General features: G+C 63.9%; 1 protein-coding gene across 1 annotated transcript; it reads left to right on the forward strand.

Annotated features, from left to right (window-relative positions):
• The first annotated feature begins 4,317 nt into the window (after nt 1-4,317).
• On the forward strand, nt 4,318-14,309 carry RHOD (ras homolog family member D). Its single transcript, XM_084895109.1, has 5 exons — nt 4,318-4,475; nt 8,458-8,545; nt 9,225-9,334; nt 11,343-11,477; nt 12,018-14,309. Exons 1-5 carry the CDS (start codon nt 4,359-4,361, stop codon nt 12,183-12,185), a joined length of 618 nt encoding a protein of 205 aa, XP_084751235.1. The 5' UTR covers nt 4,318-4,358; the 3' UTR covers nt 12,186-14,309.
• Nucleotides 14,310-17,085: the final 2,776 nt, after the last annotated feature.

Genomic DNA, 17,085 nt, shown 5'->3' on the forward strand with positions numbered 1-17,085 from the left:
GCCAGGCAGGCCCGCATGCGGGAGGGGCAGGGCCAGCGGCTTATCGCCCACGGCGCCTGCAGCTCCAGACTGTCCTTCCTCTCTCCTGCCCGGGGCCGGCCGTCTGGGACTGCAGACACCGGAAGGGACGGTCCCGACGGCTAAACAAACACAGACCACGGGGCGGCCTCGCTCCCCGCCTCTCCCACCCCAGAATCCGCCTTCTCCTCGGACCCAGAGGGTCACCGGTGAGGCAGGGGCAGAAGGCTGCGCCCCAGCCCTGGGCTCCAGCCCCGCGGCCGCTGAGGCTGAGCTGGTCCTGGGAGCCCTCAGAAGGACACCAGAGAGTAGAGGCCCTTTGGGGTTCTGCCTGCCACAGACCTGTGTCTGCGCTTCCTCGCTGTGTGAGAAGTCCCTCCCTCCCCAGAGCCTGTTTCCCGGAAGGAGCACATTGGATAAAGTCTCCAACGGCCCCCCTCTGACTGCTGGGCTTCTGTGTGTAAAGGCCCCGGCGCCCCATCGCCTGGGTTAGAGCCCAAGCCCGTCCACTCAGCGGCTGGGGCTGGGGCCTCAGTTTCCTCGATTGTCAAAGAGTTTAAGAATGATACGTACTTCGCCAAAACCGGTGTGGCTCAGCGGTAGAGCGTCGGCCTGTGGACTGAAAGGTCCCGGGTTCGATTCCGGTCAAGGGCATGTACCTTGGCTGCGGGCACGTCTCCAGTGGGGGGGTGCAAGAGGCAGCTGGTCAATGATTCTCTCTCATCGATGTTTCTAAGTCTCTATCCCTCTCTCTTCCTCTCTGTAAAAAATCAATAAAGTGTATTTAAAAAAAGAGTTATCCGTACTTCACTGGACGGAGTAAAATGAGCACCCACAGTGGGTGCGCAGTGACGTGAGGCCGAGGCTCTGGGTGGAGTTCCTCCTGGGTTTGGTGTCTGGGATGACAGGGAGGGCAGGTGCCTAGGGAGGTGTGAGGAGGGAAGGGCCTGTGTCCCAGCCAGGTCTTCTCCGGGGCAGCACTGGACTCTGAGGCTCCACCGCCCTGGCCCCCACTGTCCCTCCCCTCCGTTCATCCAGAAACACCGCACACCCCAAGCCAGGAACCCCGAGCAGAGCTTGTGATGACGGTGCAGGGAGCAGGGCCACCACAGGGGGGCAGCAGAGACTCGGCTGGAACGGAAGGGGACTCTGGGCCTCAGGGAGGCTGGGGGTGGGGGTGTCAGAAGACGCAGCAGATGGAAGCCGGAGGGTAGTCACCTGTCCGCTGACCCTGAACTCTGGTCATGCGCTTGTTCACACACGCATGCGGCCATTTGTTCCTCCATTCATTACTTTGCTTACTGAGCCTGCCCATCTTCTTTCCTTCCTCTCTCCCGGCTCCATCATTTTCCTTCTCTTCCCGTTTGTCCAGCCAAGCAGCCGATTGGACATAACATCCTGAGCCAAAGGAGGGCCGGCCTGGCCATCTCTGTTTTCTGGGGTCTTTGTGGCTGTGACCCACCGTTCGGGGTTCCCAAAGGACCCTGGGCTTGGGGCCAGAGGGATTCTAAGAGGCTGAGTCACCCCCAGGCTGGCAGTCATCGGCAACCACACAAAACAGTGTCCCAGTAAACAGCATAACCGTGCCCTGGCGGGCCAACCGGCCCGGGCCGCCTCCTCCCTCCAAAATGAACGCCAGGAAAACACCGCTGCCGGGGCCCAGCCGTGCCTGAGCCGTGGGGGCATCCCTGACCACCGGGCCCTCCTCCCCTCCTGTGGGAGCCGGAGCACAGGGTGGGGGTAGAGCTGGGGTCTGACATCAGTAGACCTGGATGACCTCACGCGTGTGAGGGAGGTGTGATGTCGGGGAGAGTGGGCTTTGAGGCCAGGCCTGGGATTCTGCCTCTTCCTGGCTGCGGATCTTAGACACGCGCTTAAGCTCTCTGGCCTCAGGCGCCTCCCCTGTGAAATGGGCTAACAGCCCCGCCGGCCGGGGAGCGTACCTGCACCGGGTCAGGGGGCCGCTGGCGGGCGATCGTTAGGAAACCCTCAGTGAAACTGCAAAGCGTGACACACACCGAGAGTGTCGGCGTGATTATCCCCATGGCAACCAAGGCCAAACGCCTCTGCCTGGTTCTCGGCTCCTCCACCCAGCCTGGCCGCGCCCGCCGGCCGCCCGAAGCCTGCTGACAGCAGCCCCGGGGAGAGTCACCGGGGGTGGGGGCCGGGCCCCTCCCCGCCGCTCCACAGGGCTGCACACCAAGCCCTGTGCCAAGCCACTGCCCAGCCCTGGGGCGGTTTCGGGGAGGGAGGGGCACTGACGGGCGGGGCAGTCCTAGGATGCCTCCTCCATCCAGGCGAGGCTCCCTTCCCTCTGCTGACGGGCCTGGGTGAGCCTGACGCTGAGTCAGGGTCCGGGGTCTGGCCCTGCCTCTGGGCAGACACCGCCCGCTGGCCCTCGGGGTCACAGTGCGGTCCAGAGAAGGCCCAGCGGGCTTTCCCCGCACCGAGGACGCCGCCATTGGTTTTAAGGGGGCGGGGAGAAGCACTGACGTGAAAGGGAAACATTGATTGGTTGCCACCCCGCTAGATCCAGCCCTAAACCCAGGTATGTGCCCTGACCGGACCGCCACGGTTCCGTGGACAGGCCGTGCTCCAGCCACTGAGCCACACCGGCCAGGCCGAGGGTGCTCTCTCCCGAGCCGGCGGGCTCTGAACCCCGTGCCGGTGACATGACCTGAGTGGGGGGTTTGGGGGGCGGGAGGGCCACAGACTTCTGCCCCGTTTCCTTGCGCGTCAACGGAAACACTCCATTTGGGAGCATCGGGGGCTCTCGTGAGCATCGTGTAGGTGTCAGCGCCGGTCACTGAGGTTCTGCGTGTGCTCCTGACCCCCACGTGCTCCAGTGCCCAGTCCCCCCAGCACCAGCTCCCCAGGCCGCCCCGCCCTCACTGAGCCCCAAAGCAACCCCTCTCTCTTGCCCCTGCTCCTTGCATGTTCCGTTCCCTCGGTTTGGAAAATCTCTCCCCTCCCCCATCTGACTCTTACTTTTTCCTCGACTCTGGGCCCTCTTCTCAGAAGTGTTTCCTGGTCCCCCAGCCCGGCTGGGGGGACCCTCCCCCCTACAGCCACCCCCTGCCTGTGCCCGCCCCTGGGGTAGCTCTTAACACTCTGAGCCCTCTGCCTGGCTCCCAGCCTAGGCATGGGCTTCTCAGGGGAGGGACTGTGTCTTTTTTTTCTTTTTTTAAAATATATTTTATTGATTTTTTACAGAGAGGAAGGGAGAGAGAGAGAGAGTTAGAAACATCGATGAGAGAGTCATTGATCAGCTGCTTCTTGCACGCCCCCCACTGGGGATGTGCCTGCAACCAAGGTGCATGCCCTTGACCGGAATAGAACCCGGGACCCTTCAGTCTGCAGTCTGACGCTCTATCCACTGAGCCACACCGGCTTCGGCAGTACTGTGTCTTAAACAGCTCAGGGTCCCCCGGCCCTTGGCACGGAGGGACCATCCGTGTTGGTTAAATCGTGAGGATCACACACATGGCGCCAAACATGCCCCAGATCCTGGTCTAAACACTTCACAGGTGGAAGATTCCATGGCTTCCCCAGACACACACACACACACACACACACACACACACACCCAGAGTGACAGGTGGCCGCCCGCCTGCAGAGAAGCTTCCTGGTGCTGGCTGGCTGGGGGAGGGCCCAGCTCACCACACTCCTGCCGCCCGCCCGGCCAGAGACACCTGCAGGGCCATGCACCCTCTCCGAGCTCAGCACTCACTCATCCCCTCCTCCCAGGCCCGTCCGCGGGTGCTCCACCTGTGCTGGGCACCGGCGCCCAGTCCCTGTCCCCACCAAACAGGGGGGCAAGCACGGCTGCCCCACCTCCTCCTCCTTCCCCGCCCGCACCCCTGCCTCCACCTCCTCCTCCTTCCCTGCCCGCACCCCTGCACACACCTCCTCCTCCTCCCCTGCCCGCACCCCTGCCCACACGGGCCCTGTCCAGCTGCTGTCCCTCCCGCGCCCAGCAGACCAGACTCCCCCAGAGGACAGAGCTGGGTCTGGTGCCCCTCGGGGGTCCCAGGGGCGCACGCAATAGGTGCTCCAGGAAGTTCGCAGTGGGGCTGGATGGGGTGGGAGGGGAAGGACACACACACACACACACACACACACACACACACACACACACGCCAGCCCCGACGCCACCCTCTCCGCCCAGCGCAGCCCAGTCCAGCTCGGGCCTCTCACCTGGACTCCCGGCCGCTGCCCGCCCCGCCCGGCCCGGCCCCGCCGACTTCCTCCCGCCGCCCCGCCCCTTCCACATTCCACCGCGGCCTCCCGGTCCCCGGCCTCCCGCCCGGGACCGGCCTCCGCCCGGACCGGCGCCCGCGATGAAGGCGGCCCAGGCCGCGGGCGAGGAGGCGGCGGTGAAGGTGGTCCTGGTGGGCGACGGCGGCTGCGGGAAGACGTCGCTGCTGATGGTCTTCGCGGCCGGGGACTTCCCCGAGGTGAGCGCCGCCGGGCGGGGGCCGGGCCGGGCCGGAGCCGGTGCGGGAGCCGCTGCGGGAGCCGCTGCGGGAGCCGCTGCCGGGCCGCCGCCTCCAGCCGGTCTCCGCCGACTCCCACCGCCTTCGGGGGCGGCTCTGAGGAGTCACCGGGAGAACGGCATCTCCCGGAGGCGGCACCGGCACCGGGAGGGGAGCCCCTGGTGGCACCGCCTGGCCCAGGGCACTGCCCGCTGGAGCCGCTGCCTGGGTTCGAATGACGACTTGGCCGTCCCCGCTGCGCGCCCTCGCCCGGCCTGTGTGCTGCCGGCATCCGAGGAATGGTGGCGGTGCCCGCCTCCCGGGGGCACTGGGGGAGCCAGTCCGCGGACGCCGGCTCAGCTCCGAACCTGCCACCGGGAGGACGCGCTACACACGCCCAGGTCCTTGGGAAGCATCGTATTTTCTCCCCGTTTCGCCCCTGCCATGGGCACCCCTCTCTCTTCCCCCACCCTCCAGGGTCTGCCACACCAGAGTCAAGTCAGACAGCTGGCGGGCACGTGGGCAGCCTCTGGCCCTCTGAGCCTCAGTTTCCCATACAGCCTCGTGGGCGGTGGGCGGCGGAGCTGAAGGAAGGCTGAGAGGTGACCCCACTGGGCGCCTGGCTTGTCCGGGGCGCTCAGGCCAGCCGACCGTCACGCCGTCAGCAGTGAGCTCGCTGACGTCCAGGCAGACCGGCCGGGCACCGGGACCAGGGCGGACCCGCCCCAGGCCGCCTCCCCGGGGTCATGGCTTTGCTTTGCGTCTCTTCTCCCTCCTGCCTCTCCCAGGACCCTGCCCACCCCGGGCTGCCGGGCTGCCGGGCTGCCGGGCGCCGGGAGAGGGATGGGGGAGGCAGGAGAGACCGAGCCCAGCGGCGGGTCAGGCCTTTCTCTCCATTGTGGCAGCGTCGAGCTGACGCCTGTGGTTTGCAGAGCTGATGTCACCGCCTTTGGCCGGTCACGTTTTTTTAAAAAAGTTGTGAGGAATGTGTTCCCAGGCCCCCAGATGCTGCCCGGGGGACCCCAGCAATCACAGCTCCGCGGGGAGAGCACCCCAGGGGGGCCAGGCCTGCGGTCCCAGGAGAGGGGCTGGCAGGGGTGGGGCCTCCCCACAGTGTCCTGGGCTCTGAGACCAGTGTCCCTGAGGGTGAGACCCATCCCGATGTCAGAGAGGTCACCAAGTGGAACTGAGCATCTCACAGCTGATGAACTGGGTGTATTGAAGGACACACAGGAGCTGGCCAAGGGGGGAGGCATGTCTGTCAACTGGGGGGTGGACCTGCCCTAGTCTGGGCTCCTCTCTATCAGGGACCCTGAGCTCACCGGCACCCTTCTGCCTCCGGACACCAGAGGGGCCTCTTCATTTAAAAGGAACACAAGGGCCCTCGCCGGTGTGGCTCAGTGGATAGAGGGCCAGCCTGCAGGCGGAAGGGTCGTGGGTTCCGTTCTGGTCAGGCTCGATCCCCAGTTCCGGGTGGGATGCATGCGGGAGGCGGCCAGTCCCTGTGTCTTTCCCACATGCATGTGTCTGCCTCTCCTCCTTCCTTCCACTCTCTCTAAAAGCCAGAGGGAAAATACCCTCGGGTGAGGATGAACAGAAATAAAACTAATAAAAGAAACACAAGACCTGAGAGTTGGAAAGGCCTTCATTTTACAGGTGGGGAAACTGAGGCAGGGAGACAGAGTCTTCCCTTGGAGCACAGAACCGGGCAGGGGCCGTGCTGGCCTACCACCCGTCTCCCACCCCTGACCAGGACTCTGTCCGCAGCCCCCGGCGCTCTGCCTGCCGGACCCGGCCCTCTCTGCTCCTGACCCTGGATGCCTCCTCCTGGCAGTCCTCCAGGCCCAGAGAGCCTGGACCGAGACGTGGGGCCCCATCTCCCAGGCCTCTTGCCTGCAGCAAAGAGCAGAGAGCAGGCTGGGGTTCGGAGGGGCTTCGGCGTCCGGCTGTGCCCCAGCCTGGGGGAGGGGGAGGGGGGAGCAGAGTGAGAGGCTCCTGAGGCAGGGGGCTCCTGGCTGACATTTATGGCAGCCACCATTCCCACAGGGAGCCCAGCATAGCCCGCTGAGCCTTCCTCCACCCGGGACTCCGTGGCTGTGCTGGTGCTGCCCAGGGAAGCCCCCAACTCATCTCTCCCTCTCCCTCTCTCTATCTCTATCTCTATCTCTATCTCTATCTCTATCTCTATCTCTCTCCCCCTCTCAAGATTTGAGAAAGGAAGGCGGGGGGGGGGGAGGGGGGGGGAGAGAGAGAGAGAGAGAGAGAGAGAGAGAGAGAGAGAGAGACATCAATGATGAGAGAGAACCATTGATTAGCTACCTCCTGCCTGTCCCCTAGTGGGGATGGAGCCCACAACCCAGGCATGTCCCCAAACCCGGAATCGAACCGTGACCTTCTGGTTCACAGGTCGACATTCCATCCCTGAGTCACGCCAGCCAGGCCTGACTCTCCTCTCTTGAGCTGTGTCCCCATTTCCGTAACGATCCGTCTCCCCGACTGTGAGCCTTGTGAGGGCAGCCCCGCGCCTGAGTCATCCTGCCCCGGCCGAGCCCAGACGGCCCTGCCTTCCCGGTGAGGACAGCTCAGCAGATAAGATTAGGTGCCATCGCCGTGACGGGCAGAGTGGCCCTGCCTGGGGGTTCAAAGAACACGAGAGAAGACGCAGACAGAGCCTCCGGGATAGCATTCCGGAACAGGGGAAGGGTGGTGACAGCGGCCGGTCAGAGAGGAGCAGCCCAGCCCCACGTCCCTCCTGACCCCGGGGCTGGTGGCCTCGGAACAAGCCTGCCTCCGTCGTTAGCCAGCTGTCCATTGCGTTGCTCTGGGCAAGTCGCCTCCCCTCTCTGGGCCTCAGTGTCTCATCAGGAAAATGGGGACACGCCTGGCTTTCCCAGGCTGCAGGGCCGGAGACGGTGCGGGTGAAGGGACTCCCACCGGGAATCCCGCGAGCATGGGGGTGCCACGCAATCTCCGCAGGCATGTGCAAGGTGCTGACAGGCGTCTGCCCGCACAGGACCCTCTCCTGGGAGTGGGTGGCCAGGCTCCGAGCTCACCAGGCCTCTGCCCTCTGCTCACAGGCTGGTGGGGACGGGGCCTCGAGCAGGAGGGATTGACAGGGGCTGGTGACCTTCTCTTGAGCCCAGACAGGGCAAACAAGAAGGGCAGAAGCCAGGGCCTGTGGGAGGGGGTCCTGGAGGGGGTGGCACTGGACAGGGGATTTGGTTGGATTGTGAGAGGTTGAAAGGCAAAGGAGGCAGGCACTAGTCTTGTTCCTTTCTTTTTCTTTCTTTTCTTTTTTCTTTTTTTTTTTTTTTTAAATATATTTTATTGATTTTTTACAGAGAGGAAGGGAGAGGGATAGAGAGTTAGAAACATCGATGAGAGATGTGCCCGCAACCAAGGTACATGCCCTTGACCGGAATCGAACCTGGGACCCTTGAGTCCGCAGGCTGACACTCTATCCACTGAGCCACACCAGTGAGAGCTTGTTCACTTCTTGTTCCCAGTGTCCAGAACTGGACCTGGAGAAGGTCTCATGACCGAATGTACGGAACGAATGAATGAATGAGCGGACGGACAAACGTGGGTTAATGCCGTTCTGGGAGGAGGGCAGCAGGAAGGCAGACGCAGCCATGGTGCCGTGCCCGTCCAGGGACAGACAGAAATGGCCGTGGCCGGCAGGTGTGGGCCCTGTGCTCCGGGCTCCGTGGGGAGGATCTCGGAAGCCTCGCAGCAGCACGCTGCGCTGGCCACTCCCAACGCCCCACTTTACAGCCGAGGAGGGAAGACGGGGGCTGGGCAGGGGCGGCTCTAGGCCTCAGCCCCACCAGACTGCTTCCAGGAACCGCCACCCCCTGCCGGCTCCCCGTGCGGGCAGTGCCGCAGGGTTCCGGGCTCCGGGTCGGCACTGGGGCTGCTCCCGTCAGAAGCTGTCCTCACCATCTCCCGTGCCCCTTCCTCCCAGAGCTACACGCCCACGGTGTTTGAGCGGTTCAACGTGGACATGAAGACGCAGGGCAAACCTGTGAAGCTCCAGATCTGGGACACCGCAGGTGGGGTGCGGCCGGGGGGCAGGGTGGAGGGGGCCCCGGGTGCTGGGAGCCAAGCCCCGCTCCCTCCCTTCTGAACCGGGGAGGCCACCCAGTCTCCAAGGGACAGGGTGGGCCGGGATGAGGCCCCAGGAACGGAACCCTTCTTGTTTCTGTGCCTGTGTCCACAGCCGCCCCCACCCAGGGCAGCTGGCCGCGTCCCAGAGCCCTTTGCTCTCAGGGGCGGACTGTCCTGCCCCAGCATCCACCGTGGCTGAGCTTCTGTCAGGTCTGCCTGGCCTTGACCTCTGCCCTCCAGCCTCCTGACCTTGCCCGCACAAGGGGTCAGAGTCATCTCTCCACCAGAGCTCACAGCTAGCCTCAGCCCCAGCAGGCCCCTTCCCTTGGTCAGGCGAAGGCATCTTTCTGGGGGGTCACCTGCCTTGCTCCTCACCCCAGGCCCCGAGCCCTGGGCAAAGCAGTCCCTCCAGGCTGGGCCTCTGCCTTGCCCCAACCTCCGAAACAGGGATGTCCCTGCAAATGGTCTCACCCAGGCCTGGCACACACACGCACACACACACACGCACGCACATGCACACACACCTACACGCACGCACGCACGCACGCTCCGTGGGGCCCGGGGCTGGGGTGGGGAGGTGCTGTCAGCGGCAGGGAGTCTGGAGTGACCGCGCCTGCTCCCCAGGACAAGTCGATTACGACCGCCTGCGGCCCCTCTTCTACCCGGACGCCAGCGTCGTGCTCCTCTGCTTCGATGTCACCAGCCCCAACAGCTTTGAGAACGTCTCTACCCGGGTAGGTGCTGGGGCGGGGGGGGGGGGGGGAGGCAGAGCCCCCAAAGCCAGGCCACACTGCTCCCCCCCCCCACTAGCACCCCTCTGGACCCAGCAGACTGCCAGCTCAGCAGGCCCTGGGCGACCTCGGGCCAGTGCCTTTGGCATCGAGACCCCAGGGTGGGCAGCGACTCGCCAGGGGTCCGCAGGGCTGTGGTGGGAGGGTCCCGCCTGCTCGCCCCTGCAGACTCGGAACACTGGGACCCGCCTGAGAATGCGGGGCGGCCCAGGGCCCCTGAATGTCCCCCGCCTGGGCCTGACCAAGGTCACATGAACAGTCAGCCTCCAGCAGCTCTCAGCCCCCCATCTGTGTGGCTGTGGCCTCTCAGCAGCCCCGGAGGCCCCCCAGGTATGAGGGCTTCCAGACGCCGCACACAGGTGCAGGGCCTCCGTGTGGATGGCGCTCAGGTTTCTTGGGAGCATTCGTGGTTATGACAACGATGGTGGCAGCGTTAGAGCCTACCACGTGCCAGGCGCTGTTCCGGACACACATGTATGTGCTCATCTGACCCCCTCACACCCTTAGGGAGCAGACACTACCGTCACCCCACACTGGGCCACTTGCTCCAAGAAACGCATCGATTGAGGTGGTGACGCAGGGATTTGAGCCCGAGGGTTCTGCTCCGCGCAGCCCTTCAGAAGCGACGACCGAGCACATCTGAGTGCCAGGCACTGTGCCAGGCACTGTGGGCCAGAGGAGATGGTATTTTATTGATTTTTTTACAGAGAAGAAGAGAGAGGGATAGAGAGTTAGAAACATCCATGAGAGAGAATCATCAATCAGCTGCCTCTTGCACACACCCCCACTGGGGATGTGCCCGTAACCAAGGTACATGCCCTTGACCGGAATCCAACCTGGGACCTTTCAGTCCGCAGGCTGACGCTCTATCCACCGAGCCAAACCGGTTTCGGCTTGAATCTCTTTGAAAGCCAGAACCATCAGGATTTGCAGGTGGCTGGGACATGGGTGGGAGAAAGATACTTTGACCAGAGTAACTGGAAGGGAGACTTGCCGTTTCCCAGGAGCGGGCCGGGCAGGGCCGGACTGGGCCGGACAGGGCCGGACAGAGCCATGGACGGGGGGTGGTCACCTGGAGGGCGAGAGCAGCCAGAGGAAGGTGCACCCACCGCTCTGAGGAGGGGGTGCTGGTAAGACCCGGAAGAACCAGGCGAGTGGGGTTCTGGGGCGGAGTGCAGGCCGGGCTTGGAGGCAGGTGCGATGATTCCCAGGGTCAGGGCCCAGGGGGTGAGGGCTGAGGACTCACTCAGGGGTAGCAGGGTGGAGCCCTGAGGAGACCCTTTCGGGGGCAATTCTGTGGAGGGCTGGGAGGTGGGGAGTCCACCCAGGCCCCCCCACGGGCCCCAGGCGGCCCCAGGAGCCGGTCGCCGCATGCCCCTTTCCCTGCGCGGGCACACGGAGCAGCAGGCCCTCCGGGGCTGTGGGCTCCAGGCCGCGGGGCTGGAGTCCAGCCTGAGTCACCGGGAGCCTCGCATTCCAGAGGGCAGCTGACTCAGGGTGACGCCTCCCTCCGGCCAGCCGGCGGCCGGGCGGTCCTGCCATAAGCTGCCTTATCTCCAAAGGAGCACTTATCGCTGACATATTCCCCCCTGAGGAGGGGTCCTGGGAGCCCTTGCCTTGTAGGCAGGCAGGGTTCTAGCGGGAATGGCCCAGATCCTGCCATTTCCCGCGTGTGACCGAGGCCAGGGACACCGCCTCGCTGGGCCTCGGCGCCCACAGGTGCGCCATGGGAGTGGCGATGGGCGCTGCATCCCCGGGCCTGGGGGGCTGATGAGCCCACAGGTGGAGGTCTCAGAGCCGGGCGCGGAGTCGGCCTCCCCGGACGTGGGCTGTGCTGGCGATCGGCGATCCGGGGAGCTGCCGGGGAGCAGGAGGACAGCGCGTCCCCGCTCTGCAGAGACGGGAGCACTCCCAACGGCTGACACACACCCCCTCCCGCCCCGCCCCGCAGTGGTATCCGGAGGTGAGACACTTCTGCAAGGAGGTGCCCGTCGTCCTCGTGGGCTGCAAGACCGACCTGCGCAAGGACCAGGCGCTGGTGAACAAGCTCTGGAAAGAGAAGCTGGAGCCCGTGACCCACCACCGGGTAGGAAGCCCAGCGGGGGCGGGGGCGGGGGCGGGGGGCGGGAGGGGAGCCCCGGGCACGCCCACCAGCACAGCCGCTGCAGTGCCAGGTGTCCGCGCTCGGGGTGGGGGGCCGGGGAGGGATCAGAGACGTGGTGCGTGGAAGTGGTCCCTAGAATACTCTGGAAGGTTCCAGCCGTGGAAGGGAGAACAGTGATGTGCACATCAGATAGTCCCGCCCACCCACACCCCGGGTGGGGACCTGAGGCCCAGGAAGACCCCGGCTCTTCAGCCTGCAGGCCCCTCTCCGCTCCGCCCCGGGAAGTGAGCCGGGACTTGGGGAGGGAGAGGCCTAGCCCGGGACGGAGGCAGGAGAGCCACGGAGGCCACGAGAGCCACGGAGGCCACGAGAGCACTTGTCCAGCCCGGGGGCGGGAGCCTGGGGACCCGGGAAACACTCACCTTCTGCTTGTGCCCCGGAGGCTCCGGGGAGAGCCGGAGGGCTGGGAGGAGCCGGGAGGTGCCGGCAGCCCCCCTCACGCCAGCCGTCGCTCTCTGCCAGGGCCAGGAGATGGCGCGGGCCGTGGGCGCCGTGGCCTACCTGGAGTGCTCGGCGCGGCTCCAGGAGAACGTCCACGCCGTCTTCCAGGAGGCCGTGGAGGTGGCCCTCAGCAGCCGCAGCCGCAACTGCTGGCGGCGGGTCAGCCGGGGCTGCTGCGTGCTGACCTGACCGCGGCCTCCCCACCCAGATCGCCCGCCGGCGCAGGACGGAGCCGGGCGCTGACCTCTCTGTCGCCCAGTGGGCCAGGCTGGGCCCGCTCGCGGGCTGTGACCGAACCGCACTTCACACCGATGGTCCACGGTCGGCACGGAGGCCAGGCCCCTCGTGCTGGGGCTGAGGCCCCTGAACTGATGTGAAACCCCTCTGAGACGTGAGGAGGGGGTCCCCCCGCCGCCCGGCCCTGGGGAGGGCTCGTCCTGGAGCCCCCACGCCCCCAGCCCGGGCCGCACAGCCAGGAGGTGGCCATTCAGCCGGGCCCACCTTGCGGCTGTTCTTGGGGCCACACCCTCAGCGCCTTCCGGCAGGAGGTGGTCCCAGGTGGTCCCAGGGCCACTCGCACCCCCACCCGGGCCAGACTCCCACCTGGCCCCTCACCCCTGCCCTGCCCGGTGGTAACTGTAACCACTAAAACGACATCGCCTGGCAGGTGTGGCACGCCTCCTGTTTCACAACACCTTCACACACGTGTTCCAGGGCGGGTGCGAGCCCGCCCCCTGTAGGCGCCGGAGTGGAACTGCCTGGAACCAGCCCTTAGCTTCTTCCTTCACTTTCCCTGAGAGTCTGTCACCATTCGTCATGGGCCTGTCTGCCTCCCAGCGGGTGGCCGGCTCCCCTAGAGCTGGCTCAGGTGGATGGCCCTGTGGCTGGCACACAGGAGCACAGCACAGTCCCGCCCAGAGGAAGTCCAGCTTCCGCAGCTGGCCACGCGGGCTCTCCTGCATCCGACCACAGCCCGCCTTCCCCATCGGATGCCAGGACATCGGCCACCCCAGCCACGCCTGGGGAGCACCGACACCCCTCCCAGCCTCCAAGCCTTGGCTGTTCCCCCAGCTCAGCACATCCTTCCTCCGGGTCCCTGCCTTCAGGGGCCGGCTCAGACGCCGCCTTCTCCAGCAAGCCCTCGGCTCCGGCTTCCTCGCTCCGCGCAGGCACCCACGCCGAGGCGCCCCTGCCTGCGCCCGCCCCGCGCTGAGGCCCGGCGCCCTCCCTGTGCCTGGGAGCGGCCGCCTCGGCTCCCGAAGAGGCGGGCGTGGCAGCGGGACAGGTGTCTGGGAGGGTGGAGGTGGGAGCGGGAGACCCGCTGGGCAGCTGCAATCGTCCAGAAACAAGAAACAAGCTGCCACACGTCGAGGCCAGGTGACTGGGTGGCAGGGCTGGACTGCCCAGGGCGGGGACGCCGGGAGGGAGGAGGGGGGCTTGCTGGCCGCTGCCCTGCGTGAGGAGCAGGAGGGAAGCCCCTCTGACGCCGGGACTGGAGAGGCAGGGTGCCCGGCGGCTGGTTCCCAGCCACAGGCCACATGCACCATCCTGGGTGTTCCAGGAGGACACGGTGAGCACGTGGCTACCCCGCTGAGGAGCCAGGGCTGTGATTATGGCTGGTTGTTCTCCTCCTCCTCAGCCGCCAAACTTCTCTCTCAATCCCGCACAGCCCCACCTGGCAGGGCAGGCCCAGCCTGACACGTGGGAGCAGGGAAGGCAAGCCCAGAGGCCAGCGGGGCGACCAGCCACAGACCACAGTCTTCATCTCCCCCTACCGCCCCCGCCTGGCCTCAAAGGGCAGAGGTGGGGGCCCCAGGGCCACTCCTCCAGGACGGGCCACGCCCTGGCATCGCGGGTGGACAGGGTGGGGCACACCCTGTGAGTCATGGGGCTTCCCTCTCCCCTCTGCCCGGACAGCGCCCTGGGCCCCACAGCTGGGTGTGGGGAGGGGGTGGTGGCTGGCAGACCTCCCCACATCGGGTCACCTTCTTTGCTCTCGCTGACCCCCTGCTCCTGTGGAGGATGAGAACTGGTCCCCAGGAAGTCACCCCAAAGCCAGTGGCATAGGAATCGGGGGACTGACAAAGCCCTGACCCAGCCGAGGAGCAGAGAGAGATCCAAAACCGACTCTCTGACCACCCCCCTGCCTCCCAGGGCTTCACCTCCAAGTTCCATGCTTAAAGTCGGGTTTCGGAAAGTATGGCATCTTCCTGAGTTCAAATCCTGGTTCTGCAACTGACCCGCTCTGTGACCTTGGAAGAGTCACTGGAACATTATTTGGAAAAGGAGGCTGGATTAAATGAGTTCACGTAACTAGTGCTCATTCACTCCGCGTTAACTACTGACTAGAGTTATTAACCATGAAATGAGGGTCGTTCTTTGCTCTGCACCGTGGTTGCCGTTCCTGCAGAGCAGGAGCAAGCGTGGGCACTTGGATGGGTGTTGGTCTCCTCCTGATCCGGTCACCACACCCCGGGAGGCGGGGCGGGAGCTCAGACCCTCCTGGTGATGAGGAGGGGGCCTCGGAGGGGGTGGGCTTGGCGGATGAGGCTCTCTGGAAGGCCAGCTGGGCCCTGTGAGGGGAGCCGGGAGGATGGGGCTGGAATTCCTGTTTGCAGAGGAGACACCGCACCTGGTCCAGTGCCCAGCACAGGGCAGGAGGCTGGGGCGAGGGACAAAGCTGTGGTCCTGGCTTCCCAGGCCTCCGTCCTCTGTGGGCGCTCCAGTGTGGACACAGCAGCTGGGGAGGGCGGTGCCCAGTGGTCACTCAGCTGCCTTCTCCGGATGCTGAGATGAACAGGATGGGAGATGGGGGTGGGAGGACCAGGGAGGGGCTTCCCCCTGAATGGAAGACAGCCACCCAGAAGTTCACCCCCCCACACTCGTGCATCCGAAACAGGCTGTTCTAGGACTCCCCTGTCTGCCCTACAGGAGGGCATCAGAGTCCTGTCTGGCCAGGCCCTGGCGGTGACATTCTGCACAGCCTCTCTCCTTCTGTCCTTAAGTCCCCACTTGACGGCTAAGGAAGCAAGTGCAGAAAGCTGGAGGCAGGGGCCCCAGGCTCCGGACCTCCCACGGGCACTGGCGGGCGGCGGGACCTCCACCAGCAGGGGGCAGCAGGGCCCAAGGAGAAGGGCTTTTTCCGAGGCTGGCAGGCAAGCCAGGAGAGCAGGTTTGTTCCAACACCCCTGCCTGGGGCACTTTCAGGGACATACCCCTCCCACCAGCTGTCACCCACCGAGTGACGCCCACCCCAAAGTTGTAGTGAAGAAAAGGCAGGCTCAGAACGGCCACGTGACCTGGCCATTCTGGCCAGTCCGGCGTGCGGTGCTGTTTGTTGTGGTTCTGGGTCAGAGTTTAGGGTTGGATGCTGGCCGTACAGAGCACCGTGTAAGACTGACGGGCTGGAATGAGATGGTTCAAAGGAACCGTCTCGGCCAAGCACTTCCCAGGGGCTGGCTGGTTCCTCTGTGCTCCACCCAGGTTAGGCCGGTGGGACTGAGCGTCCCTGAGATTTCCACCCCAGACTCTGTAACAATGGTTTGGGGAGATAATAAAAATCTCCAAGAATGCCGAGGAACCCAGGGTGTGCTCCCAGAATGTGAAGTGCTGTGAGCCGGCACCCGGGGCCAGAACTGTCTTGGGGAGCTGGCAGGAGGAGGAGGAAGACGGGGACGAGGAGGAGGAGGATCTGGAGGACTAGCTCACTCAAAGCCCCAGATCCTGTGATGGGGGGCGGGAAGCTGCTGAGAAAGTTCCAAACTTTCTTTTTCTGGTATCCCCAACCGCTGAAGGAGCTAAGTCATGTGACAGCCTTGTCATGTGACCGAGGGGTGACACCTCTCAGAGCTTTCCTCTGGCCCAACAATGCCACTGTGGGCACCCTGGGCTCTCCTCCGTTCAGTTTCTCATCCCAGCTCCCCCACCACCACCAAAAAAAAGAAAAGAAAGGAAATGACCAGGTAAAAAGTATGTTACAACTGTCATGTGCCCTCGGCCTGCTGCAGGCGGTGTCTGACCAGCGGAGTCAGAACAGATCCAGGTTCGGCACTGGGGCTCTGGCTGGAAAAGAGTTCGGAGCACATGTCTTTGGTAAGTCACAGAGGCAGGAAAGGAACTCGCAGAAGAAATGGCTTAGGAAACAAGCTCGAGGGGTCAAGAAAGGGCCCTTGGACTTGGGAGTGAGGAAGCTAAAGTGAGGTGACTAGACGTCCCGCTCTTGGCGGGACAGTCCCGGTTTTTAACAATTTGTCCCGCTTCCTGCAGCGTTTAAAAAAAAAAAAAAAAAAAAAAAAAAAAGTCCCTGTTCTTTAAAAAAATCGGGACTTTTTTATAAGTACCGCGCGCGCTAACCAATTGCACCACTGGAGCTCCGGCCACAAAAAATTGGGACTTTTTTAAAACGCTGTGGGACGCAGGACAGATTGTTAAAGATCGGGACTGTCTGGTCACCTTAAGCTAAAGGTACGGCGTGGGGCAGGGAGGGGAGGGAGGGGAAGAGAAAGGGGATTTTAGGGAAGGCTCCAGGAAGATCTCAATAAGATCCAGCAGCTTTCCAGGTGCGTCGGTTCAGGCTGTGAGCTCCACTGGCTGATTGGCCGGCACCAGGGTAGGAGGTCAGCCAGCTGGTTTTTTTTTTTGTTTGTTTGTTTTTTTTTAAATCAATCTTTATTGTTCATATTATTACAAAGGTTCCTCATTTCTTCCTCCCTCCACCAGGTTCCCACCCCACCCTCTGCCCCCTCCCCATCCCCCATTGTCCTCATCCATAGGTGCACAGTTTATGTTCAGTCTCTTCCTCCCTCCCTTTCCCCGATAGTAAATCCCTTTTCAGATAGTAAATCTGTTACTTAGCATTTTCTCATATCAATAACACCTCCACATGCCCAATGATACACTTCACACAAAAGACATTTTCAAATAGGTCAACCAGCCTCATCCAGGCCCCACCCAAGGCACTCACAGATCAACACCCCAGCGCTATACTAACTCAACACATCCAGATCTAAGCCTTCATCACTTGATTCAGCAGACCCTCAAGTTCCCGCAAAAGTTTCCAGCCATGTCTGAGAGGCAGCCGTGGGCAGGT

Source organism: Pipistrellus hanaki (genome assembly GCF_964339955.1).
Source record: "Pipistrellus hanaki genome assembly, chromosome: 9".
Classification (NCBI taxonomy): Eukaryota; Metazoa; Chordata; class Mammalia; order Chiroptera; family Vespertilionidae; genus Pipistrellus; species Pipistrellus hanaki.